The sequence below is a fragment of the Hyaena hyaena genome, unplaced genomic scaffold (assembly GCF_003009895.1).
Source record: "Hyaena hyaena isolate Hyena2069 unplaced genomic scaffold, ASM300989v1 scaffold_17, whole genome shotgun sequence".
Lineage (NCBI taxonomy): Eukaryota > Metazoa > Chordata > Mammalia > Carnivora > Hyaenidae > Hyaena > Hyaena hyaena.
In genome coordinates, this window is record NW_024080648.1 from 4538294 (window position 1) to 4553195 (window position 14902).

The 14902-nt window shown below is 51.2% G+C and overlaps 1 protein-coding gene across 5 annotated transcripts in view; it reads right to left on the bottom strand.

Moving 5' to 3' along the window:
• MFHAS1 (malignant fibrous histiocytoma amplified sequence 1) overlaps positions 1 to 11176 on the bottom strand; it is a 96696-nt gene extending 85520 nt beyond the window's left edge. For all 5 annotated transcript variants that reach the window (XM_039221015.1, XM_039221023.1, XM_039221032.1 and 2 more), the window contains exon 1: positions 8081 to 11176. In XM_039221015.1, the coding sequence (XP_039076946.1) occupies positions 8081 to 11078 (2998 nt within the window). In that variant the 5' untranslated portion in view covers positions 11079 to 11176. The remainder of the gene's footprint in view (positions 1 to 8080) is intronic.
• Positions 11177 to 14902: the final 3726 nt, after the last annotated feature.

Consider the following 14902-nt stretch of genomic DNA (forward strand, 5'->3'; position numbering starts at 1 on the left):
TCACTTTGAGCCCTCTCAAAAGGAAGCGAATCCATAAACGACTGAGAGATGTGAAAGTCCCTGATGAGGAGCCATTAATCCCCCTCAAAAAAGCAGATTCATTTTCAAAGTTTTTACAAAGCGTCAGGTACGATATAATTTTCTTTTTCCACATCCTCTCAAGATCTGCCTGAGGTTTCTTGCAAACAAATGATCCGAACTGAAAATCAACCAAAGAGAATGGCTTGGGCATTACTTTCCACCTACTCGTCACTGTCAGGCAAATTCAAAGTAGAGCCATTTTTTTTCTCAGTACAATCACATTTTTCTTCTGGAAAAGTCAAAAGCCAGGTTTGTTTTTTTTTTTCCAGTAATTATTCAAACCAGCACATGAATTTCTCCAACATGTAGTCTGATTCCATGAATCAAAAATTACACCAACTGGGGCACCCAGGTGGCTCAGTTGGTTAAGCATCCGACTCTTGATTTTGGCTCAGGTCATGATCCCAAGGTTTGTGAGTTCGAGCCCTGAGTTGGGCTCTGTGCTGACAGTGCAGAGCCTGCTTGAAATTTGCTCTCTCCCTCTCTCTGTCCCTCCCTCACTCTGTCTGTGTCTCTCTCTCAAAATAAATAAATAAAGTTTAAATATATATATATATATATATATATATATATATATCAAAATCCCAACTCAGCTCCCCATGGCCTAGGCCATATACTTTTTGATTCTCCTCCACCTCCTATTTTGGTACAGACTTCTGCATACAGCAGGTCTTCAAGTGATTAATGACAGAATCCAGCTAATAAACTTACGGTACACGGGGCTGTCTAATCTGGTAATAACCTAATTTTGTTTCCATGCCACTCCATCTCCTTAACTCATATATGCCTGTGGTTTTGCCGATCATTCCGAAGCTCTACTCAACATTTCTGTAGAGAAACAGCACCTCACAGAAGATCATGATCACACAGTACTTAGGCGTGCTTCTCTTCTATGTGTTCTTTATTGTCAGACGCCCTTAGACACAAATGCCACAGGACAGACCGGAGGGCCCGTGAACTACTTTCTTCCTCTCACTGCTGCCAAGTAAGAGGATTCTGGCTGCAAGCATGTTAGAGGTTCATCAGCGTGGCATCTCAAAGCCTGGACTAAAAAGCCCTACTCTCCCCAAGTCGTACCTTAGAAGGGAAGATGCTACAGGAAGAAAGCCAGCAACCTCACCTGCCCCTTGCTCCAGAAAGCACTTGAATTCCCACGTGGGGAACACGACAATGTGAAAGCACTAAATGCCATGGAATTGCTTACTTAACAAGAGTTAATTTCATGTTATGTGCATTTTTATTTAGTACTTATTTTTGAGAGAGAGCAAGCACGAGCAGGGGAGGGGCACACAGAGGGAGCCAGAGGATCCAAAGCAGGCTCGGCCCTGACTGCAGAGCGCCCCAAGCAGGGCTCAAACTCCCGAACCTTCTTTCTCCTTTTGTACTCTTTGCCTTCTGTAAATATAAGGCGAAAGAAAACAAGGATGCTAACTGATGGTCTTTCACCAACTTTCTTTAAAAGAAACAAAGTATCTGAATGTTCAGCTAAGAGATTATGTTGAGAAAGGAAAAACGAGAAAATGCTTTGAAGCATTCAGTGCCAAAAATAAAACTCACTGAAGGTGTTTCCTCCACCCTCTCCACAAACAAGGCAGCCATGCCAGCAGTGGGGTCTGGGAGTTGTTAACTTATCTGCATTCATTACAGCCGGCAACTCTTCTGTCTTCCAGGAACTCAAACCTGCAACCCTAACCCTCGACAGAAAAAGCAACGGCCGGTGAAGAAGGCAAACAGCTGGTATAAACCATGGAAGCTGTCTTCCTTCCTGGACCAGCACCACACCTGCACTCTCCTCACCTTCACTCCGTCTAGAGGACAATGTCAAGGGAGAGTTGGGGACTAGTCAGAAGGAACGAGTTATGGAAGAGTCAGGCAGTGCTCGCTGACTCCAGGGGAGCAAATGTGAGATCCGGTGGAAGAGGGCTTCCTGAGGCCGGCTCCGGCACTTCGTTCACCTTGACCTCCCAGTGAGTTGCTCCTTTGCCCACCCCTCCCCCATTTCTGTAAGAGCGAGGAGGCAGGCATATAGATGCTGGAAACAATACACGGGTAAATTATACACATTTGCCTTAAGATACACACTTTAAGACAAGGAACATCATAAACAACCCAAAAAGGCACTTTGCCAAGGAATCGATTATGAAACGCTAGAGTTTCTTGAGTTCTTTCAAAATAATCAGTCTCTATTGAACCCCTTCAACCATCTCAGTTGGGCACCAGGCGCTGTCCAGGAGTGCTGTGACATCACAGGAAACATCAGCGTAGAGTCACACTGCCGGGCCTTACATGGGGGACAGTCTTCATGGAAAACACGCCATCATACGTGTCCTGGAGTTGTCGCTGGCGCCTACAGAGGGCTCTGGGTTCCACCGGCCACCCGGCGTGAGAAGCCAGCTGAGGATCAGGGGACAGCGTCTTCAATGCTAGAGCAGCACTGGGGAACGCGGGCCGGACGGGGCCTCCCCATCCCCACCCGCTGCGGTGAAGGCAGCCAGCCCCCAGAGGAATGTCAACCCGACCACCCCTGGGAACTGGTTTTGCAGCCGAGCGGCTGAACCAGGGAGAGCGGTGTGACCTGGCTGGACCTGCCCCAAGCAGGCCCTCCTAGGGTGCTTTCCTCAGAGCCTAGAAGCACAAGCCACTCTCCTCTCCATCCTGGGGACCCAGGGCTGCAAAGCCACAGGAGCCAAGAAAGGGCCAGAGATGAGGCCAGCACCCACCCTGGCTTTGTAAAAACAGCATCCTAATAGATGGATGCCCAGGTCTTTCATCAAAACAGGCTCTCCCGGAGAGAAGCAAGTTAGTGGGCGAATGGAGAAAGCAACCAGAAACATCCACCCCAATATCAGCCTGCACCCCTCCTCCCCTCTAGTATAGAGAGGAGGCCCCTCCCTCGCTTCTCCACAGACACAGGAAAACAACTGTTTTCCTCAACATTCTCTCACAGAATCCCCAAGACGACCTTTCACGTGTTAAAATGAAGTAAATGACTAAGAACAAAAATAAGATGTTTACTGGAAAGTAAGACAAGCAGACAGCAGAATATGACATAAAACATCTGCTCGCGAATAAAAAATACTTTCTCTGAGGAAATTTTAAACTACTTGTGCAGTGATGGGCCTGAGATGGTCTTCTAGAGTTTAAAGAAGAGACACCTAATACTTAAAATAATCTGAATACTCCAAAGGCCTTTCTCAAGTCTTTGAATTCTATTATTCATGGTATTTCTTTCTCCCACTGCATGATGAAGGTTTTGATTTTTATATGAAACAAAGCCCACGAGAGTTCAAAGAAGACTGTTCACAAAATAAAAGCCAACAGGCATCAATGTTAATAAAGCTAAACTAAAAAGATATTTAATAACCTTTGTGAAATTAAAAACACTGACTAATTCAATCCAAACAACTAGGTCACACTCAGATTCCAGTAACTCTAAAACTGAGCTATAATAAGGCAAGAATTCTCCTTTGCTTCAGTGGTCAAAATGAAGGGCCCATTCAAGGGAGAGACCAGGAATACAGACACAATGGAAACACCACAGGGACATTTGTGGGGCAGAGGAGGGAAGTTGGGAAGCAGGACAAAGCAAAATGATCACTACTATGGGGCCACCTGGGAATTTGACAGAGTACGTGAATAACAAAGAAAAAAAAAAGGTATTTCTCACAAAAGACCAAACCGTCATTCAGCAAACATCTGAGAGGCTCTTACAAAAGCCACAAAGCCTCAGGCGAGTCCCCTGCTCAGAGGAGGCAAGTGGACAACCTAATCAAAGAGATCTGACACACTGAAACACCAGCAGAGGCAGGCAGAATACGCCGAATGCCTCAGAGGTCTACAGTGTTCAAGAAACAGAACAGGGGCACAAAGCACTCAGGAGATGGCGAAAGGCATCGAGTCGCTGACTGAATGAGAGAGACCAAATATAAAGACGACCATGTGCCAAGTCTCTGTCTCCTGCTTTGGGATGCTGCCTAATTATTCCTCCAAGTGACCTTCAATGATCTGCAGGATAGGATATTTAGTGAACGACCACATTCAAACCAAACTGAACTCACAAAGACCCACTCTTGCAATTTAAAAGCACGCCTCATTCGCTAAACCACTTGCCCAGAATATCAAAGGACTAGAGTCTTGCTCAGACCTAGATCCTAGCATCCACATCTTACTGAATGGGCCATGAATCATCCAGTCTCAGGAGGAGTCAATGCTTCTGGTTTGGGACCGCATGCTCATAGGAAAGAACAAAAGCTTGAGTAAATATTCCACAAGAAGGGACTTAACTCTAGGACAAGAACATGCCACCAAGTCATGAGGTGGAAACCTGGCTGCCGGATGCTGGCAGTAGTTACTGAAAGCAGGCAAACACGTGACCGTACACTTAAGCTCTATCTAACCTCTTATGAGCCTCCAAATCACCTCTTATCACTCAACACTTTCAACTTCTTTTTTTCTCAATGTTTATTTATTTTTGAAGGAGAGAGAGACACAGAGCATGAGCAGAAGAGGGAGAGAGAGGGAGAGAGAGGGAGACACAGAGTCTGAAACAGGCTCCAGGCTCTGAGCTGTCAGCACAGTCTGACGTGGGGTTCGAACTCACAAGCCATGAGATCATGACCTGAGCTGAAGTCAGACACTCAACCTACTGAGGCACCCAATGTTTCATCTTAAATAAGATAAATAGGTAATCTCTCTAACAACATGAGTAGATCTTTTTTCACTAGAACAAGTGGTTGTTGGCTGAGGATTTTCCAAAGCATCACATTTCTTTCGTAAACTAAAATCAGAAAAGAGAAATCCAGCATTATATCTCTCTAGGTCAACGACATTGGTGCAGCTTAGGCCAGAAAATGCAATGCCCTATTGACACTGAACAGGGCCAAAACAGGCTTCCCCCTTTCCCTGCCAAAATACACTTTAAGAGCTAGTAGTACAACTATACATTTCTTCTGTATAAAATCAAGAGAGACAATAATTTGCTACCTAGTCTTATTTTAATGTCCCAAAGTTGAAAAAAATTAAAAATCCGGTTTTTCACCACAGAAAAGAATAAATGAATTTTTTTCCCCATTTAACTTCATCCTGATGGGTCTCAAATTCCTCTGACAGATTTCTGATCACGTCATTTGTATTAAAAGGTACTGATTTTAAGATTAATAACATAAAATTGCCTCACACACACACACACACAAGTAAATGGTCCACAAAACATTCTCCTTCCGTATCACACCATCCTATCTAAAACTGTTGACTTTACGGAGGAATTTGACACTTAAATTGAATGTAAAACTAAGTAACAAATTGTCACTTCCCTGAAATGCAAGATGACTTCTTAAAGAGACACAAGGGGCTACTAGTAGATTCAAAAGTTTCAGCTGAGTTAAAATACATTTTAATAAAACCTAGGGCCTCAAACATATTTTTAACTATATTCCCTTACTAACTGAGCACCCAACATTATAATTCTGTTCCTACATTGCCTTCTACTTGTTTCTTATTTCAGCTCTTCCCAAGTCCTTCAGAATTATTAACAAATACTGTCAAATGACGGCTGTCACAGAAAAATCTGAAAGAGGAAAATGTGTTTCTTCCCATCTTCTTTTACTTATTTATTTAGTGAGGTGTATTTAACATACAGTATTAGTTTCAGGTAAACAACGTAACAATTCAGTATTTGTGTGCATTGCAAAATGATCACCACAGTAAGTCTAGTTAACATCCATCACCATCCAGTTACTTCTCTGACTTCTTAATGTCATGAATGTACTATAATCATCTTTTTCCACTACTCTGTGCCCTTTGCTACTTTTCAAAGAAACACAATCCTAAACGAAGCGAAAATGATTACCTTGGTTCTCAAACCATATATAAGCCAGATGTGCATAGCCTCTATTACGAAAACAACTAATGATTTATTCTTACTCAATATAAAAGATCATTCGATGATTCTCAACCATGTATTTGTTTTTTACGTTGAGAAAAATCATCGTTTCCTTACGGCCTACATCACAAACCAGGTGTGCCTCCTTTGAAGACAAACAAGCAAAACAATGGCAATAGAATGGGCTCTTGGTTTCTGTAGTGCAGTACATCCTAGGAGCTTGCTTGTGGAATGTATGACTGTTTAAAATAAAAAATGAAGATCTGAGGTTAAGGGGGGGGAAAAATTCCGGCCTCATGGTTTACTCCCCAAAGTTCCCGGAATTCCCCTGCCCAGACCTTCACTTGTCCAATAACCTGTGTCTTTCCCTTTGTTGATAGTAACAGATTTATTAGTGCACCATCTTTGGATTACGCATCAGCTTTAGGCAGCTCCTTCAATAAGCTACTCTGTGACTGTGTAACTCTTAACCACTTTCTCCATTCTAGTAACACAATAGAGAAGTGTTTGCTTTCATGAGTAAGGTACAAAGGCAAATATAAAACAAACTGAAGAGTCGCAGACAATGACACGACACCAGATAATCATTCAGAATGGACAGCTCAATTGACTGGTAACTGAATACGGTGGCTTTTTTTCTGGCTGAAGAATTAAACCCATCCTAGATCTAGGGCAGCAGGAAGAGGTTACCTTTGGAAATATTGGTATCCAATTGCTTCCTGACACTATTATGAGCTGCATTCAGACTAGGACAAAGATCAGAGTGACATGTAGGCTTCCATTTCATCACTGCTCAGTGTACCCTGGGGGGTGGGGACGGAGGGGAGAAATGGCCGAGATGCTATCTCTGGGCTTGTCCCTAGGACACTTGGAATGCTGTTAACCATGCCTGCTCCCCAAACCTGGAGTTGTTGAAAGAATGCTCCGGTGTGAAAAGGGGACACATTCCCAACTAAAGACTCGGGTATCAATTAACTAGGCCCAAAAAAATCCCACACTACTAGTTCTGCAATTCTCCCACTCACCTATCATGCTTCAAAAAAGTAAAACAGCGGGGCGCCTGGGTGGCTCAGTCAGTTAAACATCGGACTTCGGCTCAGGTCGTGATCTCACGGTTCATGGATTCGAGTCCCATATCTGGCTCAGTGCTGACAGCTCAGAGCCTGGAACCTCCTTTGGATTCTGTCTCTGCCTCTGTCTCTGTCTCTCTCTCTGCCCATCTCCTACTCTTTCTCTCTGTCTCTCAAAAATAAACGTTGAAATATTTTTAAAAAGATAAATAAGTAAAACAGAAAAAGTCAGTTGCAAAACAGAAAAAGAAAAAAAAAACCCATAAGACTCTTTTCAGCCTTTTGTTCCCTTCCGTTTCTTACAAAGAATTTCCAAAAAGCTCTAACGCTGAGCAAAAACCAAACCTTTCGAGGGCTCTAAAGCACGAAATTGACAGGAAATACCCGAGGAAACTCCCCTCAGAGACTTAAGTAATCTATCTTCCATGCCTTTGAGTGTGCTGGGTTGCAGTGATCCCAGGACTTAGTCATGCACTACACACTGAAATTTTTGTCTTTACTAAACCGTCATTCACCCCGTTGACGAAAAATTCTTCTCTAGAATTTCCTAGGAAAAGTGAGCAATAATTTTTCCTTTATGATTACACTGAATTTAAACCAAAGATGATGACAATGACCACTCAAGCCGAGAGCACCCTTTAGAGATGGGTCTAAAAAGTACAATCACCCAGTGCTCAGACAAGGCTCTCCAGCTTCTCTGTTCAACCACCTGAAATTCCTTCCATGGAAGGTAGGCTAAATGGGGAAAAAGGGAAAAGGAGATCCAAAATCCAAAAGTGGGACTGGAACCCGCCTCCGAGGTCTGGGTCTTTTTGTTCAGGAGAGTATGACAGTGGAGACTGTATTTCATTTTGCTCGTGTGTTTCCTGCCTTTTGCTCATCCCTCACAGCCCCTCGCCCCCCACCGGCCGGCATTCACTTTGAGAAACTTTCCTGGAGAGCCTGTGAGGTTAAGCAAATAGTCCATCAAATGAAACACAAGTTATCTTCCAAAAAATGCGTCTTAAAGCATTACCACGGAAGAACCACGTCCCTCTCCCCCACTTACCTGGGAAAGCGTGTGGATTGGGCGACCCTCTCTTAAGGCACTTAGAACAGAGAATGTGCACGGTGTAGTGCAGTCCAGGCCATTCCTGTAGTAGGACATTCAGCTCCTCTACCAAGGGGGTTATGGCTTGCCACGCCGTCCATATGTTTGGTAAAGACGCATGGCTGGCAATGGACAGGGTGTCTGGCTGCAAGACCCCCTTGGCGGGTCTGTAACTGACCACCACGGGAACCTTCCCTCGATACGCAAAGATCTGAAGTTTACCATCCGACCTGTGTACCACGTGGCTGTTGATCTGGACGCTGTAGCGTGCAAACAACCCGGGGGGGAAGGTAAAGGGGAAACTGTATTCGATCTGCAGCTGCTCGGCCACAAAAGACTGCCCGGCCAGGTTGGTCCCGTTAATCCAGGCCTCTGCGTGGGGCACGTCATTCTGCACATAGCATGGGAACTTGTACCAGGCCGTGGACCCATTCAAAGGCTTGCCCTTGGGTTTGTTGAGGCAGTAACAGAGTCCCATCTTCTCCAGCAGCTCCAGCAGCAGCTGCAAGTCCTCCTGGGCCTGGACATGAGGCTTAAGCAGCAACCGAATGACGTGGGCTGGCAGGAGCCCGTGGATCAGAAAGCCCTCCACGTAATGATGGAGCTGGGTGGTCCGGAGCAGCTCCTGGCCCGGCGCGGGCGGCGCCATCGGCGGGCAGCTCTCCCCCTCGGCCTCGGCCTCGCCGCTGGTCCCTAGAAGCAGCTTCTGCAGCAGCAAGGAAGGGTCCCTCTGGAAAAAGACGTTGAGGATGTCGATGAGGCGGGTGAGGTTGTGGAAGACGTGCTCCTTGAGCGCCGGGCTGTCCTCAAAGTAGAGCAGCTTGCCGCTCTCGTGCAGGTAGGACAGGGCGCTCTGCAGCCGGTCCTCGGTCAGGCCTGCCTGCAGGCCCAGGCGAGCCGAGTCCCACCAGCTCAGCCACAGCCGCTGCGCCTGCGGCGGCTGGAAGTGCAGTTCCTCCAGCACCTGCCAGGAGCGAGGCAGCACTCTGTGTAAATTGGGGAAGATCTCCCTGTGCTCGGCCACCGAGAGCAGTTTGTCCCGCAGGCGCCGCAGCTGGCGAGGGTCCCTGCAGCTCACAGGCAACACGGGCGAGAGGATCTGCAGCCGGTGGTTGAGCAGGTACTGGAAGTGCGCCTTGCGCCGCCGGAGGTTCTTGTCGGAAACCCCGTAGTAGGCTGCGTGCGGGCTGGCGGAGCGCAGCTCGAAGTCCCGGGCCAGCGCCTCGTCCACCGCGCGCGCCAGCCGGCTCAGCCCGTCCGCGTGGCGCTTCTCCTGCGCGGCGATCTGGCGGTGAATGTCCAGGCACTTCTCCTCCAGCTCCCGCTCCCCGCACAGGTCCGCGTGCGTGCCCACGATGCACACGACGGCGTGCGGCACCCGGGCCCCCACCCGGTGCAGGAAGGAGCCCACGGTGCTGGGAAAGCGGCGCGGCTCGTACGTGGCCAGGTTCACCACCAGCACGTAAAGGGCTCCCGGGGAGAGGAAGAAGGGCTGGATCACCTCGTAACTTTCGTCCCCGGCTAAATCGTACACGATGAACCGCAGCCCCCGCGAGGCGTCGGCCGTCCAGCTGGTCACCTCGATGCCTTTGCCCACAGAAGGAGCCGAAGGCGCGCAGCTCTTTTCCGGGTCCCCTCCTCCCTGGCTCGCGTCCACTCTGTCCTCAGTGAGGCACTGGCGGAGAAGCGTCTTGCCCGCAGCCTTGTGGCCCATCATGAGCAGCTTGAGGCGCGGCTGCACGGCCGGCTGGGAATGAGCCAGCTCCTTCTGGTAGGCTGCGATGTAGGGGATCCCCTTCATACAGACCTCGTAGGGGGGCTGGATCAGCGGGTTGTCCTTGATCTTCCACAGGCCCACCCTGGAGAGCTGGCCGAAGTTGTCGGGCAGCACTGCGATCTGGTTCCCTTGCAGCACCAGCTCCTCCAGGCCGGTCAGCTCCACGATGGAGTCGGGCAGGTAGCGGATCCGGTTGTGATCCAGCCAGAGGGTGAGAAGCCGGCTAAGGCCCGAGATGAGCGACGGCACTGAGGTGAGCTGGTTGCGACTCAGGTACAGCTCCTCCAGCCCGGCCAGCGGCAGCAAGGCGGCCGGGAACTCCTCAAAGAGGTTGGAGGAGAGGTTGAGCATTTTGAGGCGCTGCAGGCGGCTGAACTGGGCGGGCAGAGCCTGCAGCCCGTTGTTGTCCAGCATGAGGCTCTCCAGGCTGGCCAGCTCGCAGAAGCCGCTGGGCAGGGTGCCAAGCTCGGCCCCGCTCAGCCACAGGATCTTGAGGGCACGCAGGGCACTGATATCCTCGGGCAGGCCCCGCAGCCGGTTGCTGGACACGTCCAGCTCCTCCAGGGCCGCCAGCTGCAGCAGCTGCCGCGGGAAAGCGGTGAGCTGGTTGTGGTCCACGTCGAGGGTGCGCAGGCGCAAGAGGGAGGAGAGGGAGTCGGGCAGGTGCGCCAGCCGGTTAAAGCTGACATCCAGCTCCTCCAGGTGGGCCAGGGCGCCCAGCTGGGCGGGCAGGGCGGGCAGCTGGTTGTGGCTGAGGTTGAGCTTGCGCAGCTCCCGCAGGGCGCTCACCACCTCCGCGCCCAGGGCGCTCAGCCGGTTGTGGCTCACGTCCAGCTCGGTGAGGTGGTGGCCCAGCTCCGCCACGGCCGGGGGCAGCCGGGCGAAGCGGTTCCTGCGCAGGACCAGGACGCGCAGGCTGCCCAGCGCCGAGCCCAGCCCATCGGGCACCTCCTCCAGGCCGTTGTTCCCCAGGTTCAGCACCTCAATGTCGCCGAGGTTGGCCGGCAGCACGAGCTGCGGGGCGTCGGGGGAGTCGAGCAGCTCGGCGCCGGCGCCGGGGCAGCCCCCGGCCGCGCTGAGGGTGAGCTGGCGCAGGTTGCTCCGCAGCTTCCTGGCGCGCAGGGCGGCGTCCCGCCACAGCCTCACCGTCTTCAGGTTCCCGCTGTCCTTCCCAGCCATGGCGGGGCCCCGGGCCGACACCCTCGCGCCGGCGCCCGCAGCTACATGCCGCGCTGCGCCCGGGCGGGCGCCAGTCTCCCGGGCCCTCTGGCCCCTCCCTTCCCTCCAGCCCTCGGCGACCGGCGGCTGAGGGTCCTAGCGCAGCCAGCGGCGGGGCGCCCGCAGCTGGGGGGCGGCGGCGGCGGCGGCGGCGACACGGGCGGCTCCGGGGGGCGCCGAGCGCGCGGCGCGGGGGGAGGCGGCGGCGGCCGGCGGGCAGCGCAGCTCGCATTCTCCTTGCGCCCGGGCCATGGGCGCGCCGGGGCAGCAGGGCCGCCGCCCGCCGCGCCGCGGACCTAGCCTGCTGCTCCTCCTCCCACTCTGCCCGCCGCGCGGCGCCTCGGTGCCGACTCCGGCCCCGCTACCCTCGCAGCCGCGGCCCCGCGGCCGGCAGCGTCGTCGCCTCCGCGAGCTGCTGGAGGAGGGCGGCGCTCGGCCCCGCGGCCGGCATGCTGCGGGCGCAGGGCCGGGGCGCAGCCGCGAGGAGGGGGCGGCGGCGCCGCCTTGTCTCCGCTTTTCTCCCGGCTCGGGCGGGAGCGCGAGCGCCGCGGCCCCGGCGCAGGGAGGGCGCGATCGGGAAGCGGCAGCGCCGCCCGGCGGAGCGGCCCCCACGTGACCGGCGGAGGCGCCGCGTGTTCCCGGCACCGCCCCGGGGGCGGGAGCCGCTCGGCGAGCGCAGGCTGCGGGGCTGGAGGCGCCCGGCGGGTGCGGGCGGGGAATGGGGACCGCGCTCGGGGTGGGGGACGCGCGCGGGGAGCGGGGGCCTGGCTACCGAGGCGGGCTTCGGGGTTTTCCCGGCGGTTCGCCTGCGTCTGGCTCTTTGTTGACCCCGCGCCCCTAAGGATTCCTTTTTTCTTCCCTCCCGGGTCGGACCCGGGGACCGCCCTTACTCATTCTTTACCGCCCTTCCCCTTCCACTGACCCCGCATCCACCCTGTGATGGAACTGGCAGGATTCGGGGTCCGGGTTGCGTGGTGGGAGCTTAGACTGAGAGTGTGACTAAACAAAAGAAGGACTAAGGCAGGCGACCATTCATTCATTTGGTAAATATTTATTGAGGCCCTATTTTGTGCCAGACTGACTGAGACAGACGTTCTCAGGTCCCCTGGGGGAAGACTGAGCAGGCTCCTGGCCGGGATTGGGGGGGGAGGGGGGGTGGCGGAGGGGCATGGAAGGGGGGACGCAATGCAAGGGCTTTTTCACGTAGGATGTTCCATTTATGCCCACAACGACCCCGTGAAACAAATCCCATATCCCCATTGTACAGTATTTTTACTGCTGGTTCAAGAAAATGGCAAGCTGTTTCAGGCAAAATTCACAGCCCAGTGCTCAATTTTAAGGCTTATTTGTCCTCTGTGAGGGCGTTACGTGAGGTATGCGAGATCATATCTACGCTAAGTAATTAATTTCTTCAGAATTTACCCAAACCTCGGGGCGCCTGGGTGGCTCAGTTGGTTAAGCGTCGGGCTTGGACTCAGGTCATGATTTCAGGGCTGTGGGTTGCAGCCATAATGGGGCTCTGGGCTGACAGCTTGGGGCCTGGAGCCTGCTTGGGATTCTGTGTCTTCCTCCCCCATTCAGGCTCTGTCAGTCTCTCAAAAAATAAATAAACATTAAAAAGAAAAGAATTTACCAAAACCTCAAAACCCATTAGGTATCTGGATATCACTTCCATCACTGCCTCTGAATTGGTTAATAATGAAGCAAATAGTTTTCAGAGACATAAGATTAAATGTGATTGGTTAAATGCACCACTTAGCACACTAATTGCTCTCCCTTCACATGAGGTTGCCATCATTTGGGGACCCATATTTGGTGCAGTTATCTAAGTAGTAATAGTTTGTCTCTTCAAAGAGAGCTACTGAACATCTCAGTCTGGAAATATGCCCCAGGGATGGTTATCAAGCATGGGTCCTACGTCTTGTAAGTGGCTCCTGGGGCCAGGCCTCTCCCACACCGCAGGTGAAATGTGGGTAGTCAGCAGGGAGAGCTGAGCTGTGTTCTGAAGAAACTTCCCGGGAGATCACATTGCTCAAGGCTTCCCCCAGCCTCCCAACCCAAGAAACACTCTAGATTACCTAAACTGACCTTCTCCCCGCTGCCCCGCAGAGTAAACAGGTCCTCAATAAGCAACTTCTCAATCAGCCAACCAGGTAAAGGGCAGAGCCCAGTTTACTAACTCCCCATGTGGGTTATTCCCATGGTGCATCATCTTCATGGTGTTCTTAAGACCCTAAATTCTCCACCGTTAGCTCCTTCCAACCCATATGTGAAGCTCAGCCTCAGGAAGGAGATTGGAGAAGGCATCAGCTCCTTCCCTCACTTTCAGTGGCTAACCTGAAGTCCTAAAGTGGTTTGGATTAGATCTAAATGACTTGTGCTGAACTGTTTCCCCTTTATATTTTTTAATGTTTATTTATTTTTGAGAGAGAGAGAGAGACTGTGTGTGTGTGTGTGTGTGTGTGTGTGTGGTCGGAGGAGGGACAGAGAGAGAGGGAGACACAAAATCCAAAGCAGACTCCAGGCTCTGAGCTGTCAGCAGAGAGCCCACTGCAGGGCTTGAACTCATGAACCATGAGATCATGACCTGAGCCAAAGGCAGCCGCTTAACTGACTGAGCCACCCAGGGGCCCCCAAACTGTCCCCCTTTAGAAGCCATCAGAAAATTATACTTCCATTTTAAATGTCTTTGAAAACAGTGCTCTCCTTTGTCAGGAGGTAATCTGTGATTTTCTTTATCTGATAATGAGAGCTGATAGGACTAGAGAATGACCTGTTTGGGACCTCTCAGCCCTCGCTGCAACACTCATGCCTGGGGGTGAATGCTTATCAGAAACAATTCTTTCTGAGCCCCTCCACCTGCTCTGTGTTATTGCAGTCAGTCATGTAGGAAGCCTTGTAATGTCCAGTTCAAGACTCTTTGAGAGTCATTATGCTAAAAACTAAAAAGTCAAATCAGAAGAATACAATGATAAAATAAAACTCCAGGAAGATAAATTGTGTCCTGTATGGCTCTTAAATCCAGGCAAGAAAAACCCTGCCCTGGGCACCCAACCTTGCCACATCTGGTCCTCCTTGGCCACACACACCCCGCTCGTGGAAAAGTTCCTGATGGGCCAGTGAGGAAGATGGAATGCTCCTTCAACCTTCCAGAACACTTTTGGTATGAAAACCCCTCAATTCCGGGGGCAAACACTGGGGAAGGTGGAGGCAGTCCTTTACAGTCATTCAGGAGTTGTTTCTGTGTACATACCTGACCTCCGTCCATGTGTGCCAGTCCCCTCCCTGTGTGGGATGGAGCCCAGGTTAGGATGAGAGGGGGCGTGGATATGCCACATTTGTTAGCCGAATGTAGCACATTTAGATACTTAGGCATATGGAATATAGACCTCTGTTTATTGTCCTGCCCCAGGCTCTGCAAATGTTAGGGCTGGCCCTGCACATTAGGGTTTTCCTGAAAGCAAAAAGCAATCACCTCAGTTTGGAGAAGAGGGATCCTGATTATTCAAAATGTTCTTGCCTTGGATGTTTAGTGTCATAGACCTAATCTATAAACTTTGCAAATATTTTAATTTATGCTATTTTTCTTACTCTGAGACTATTTTCATTTTCACTGCTGCCATCTGATGGCAATGGCATTCTACACATATGGGCTTCTTCCTGGAGGACAGCCTCTCCTGGGGCACCCGCTGTTTCCGGAGAATGGGAGCGCACATTTGAGGAGCTGCATCTTAAGCAAGGAAGACATGGCTGTCAGTAATGGGGTAAGTGGCCCTGGTGGCAGG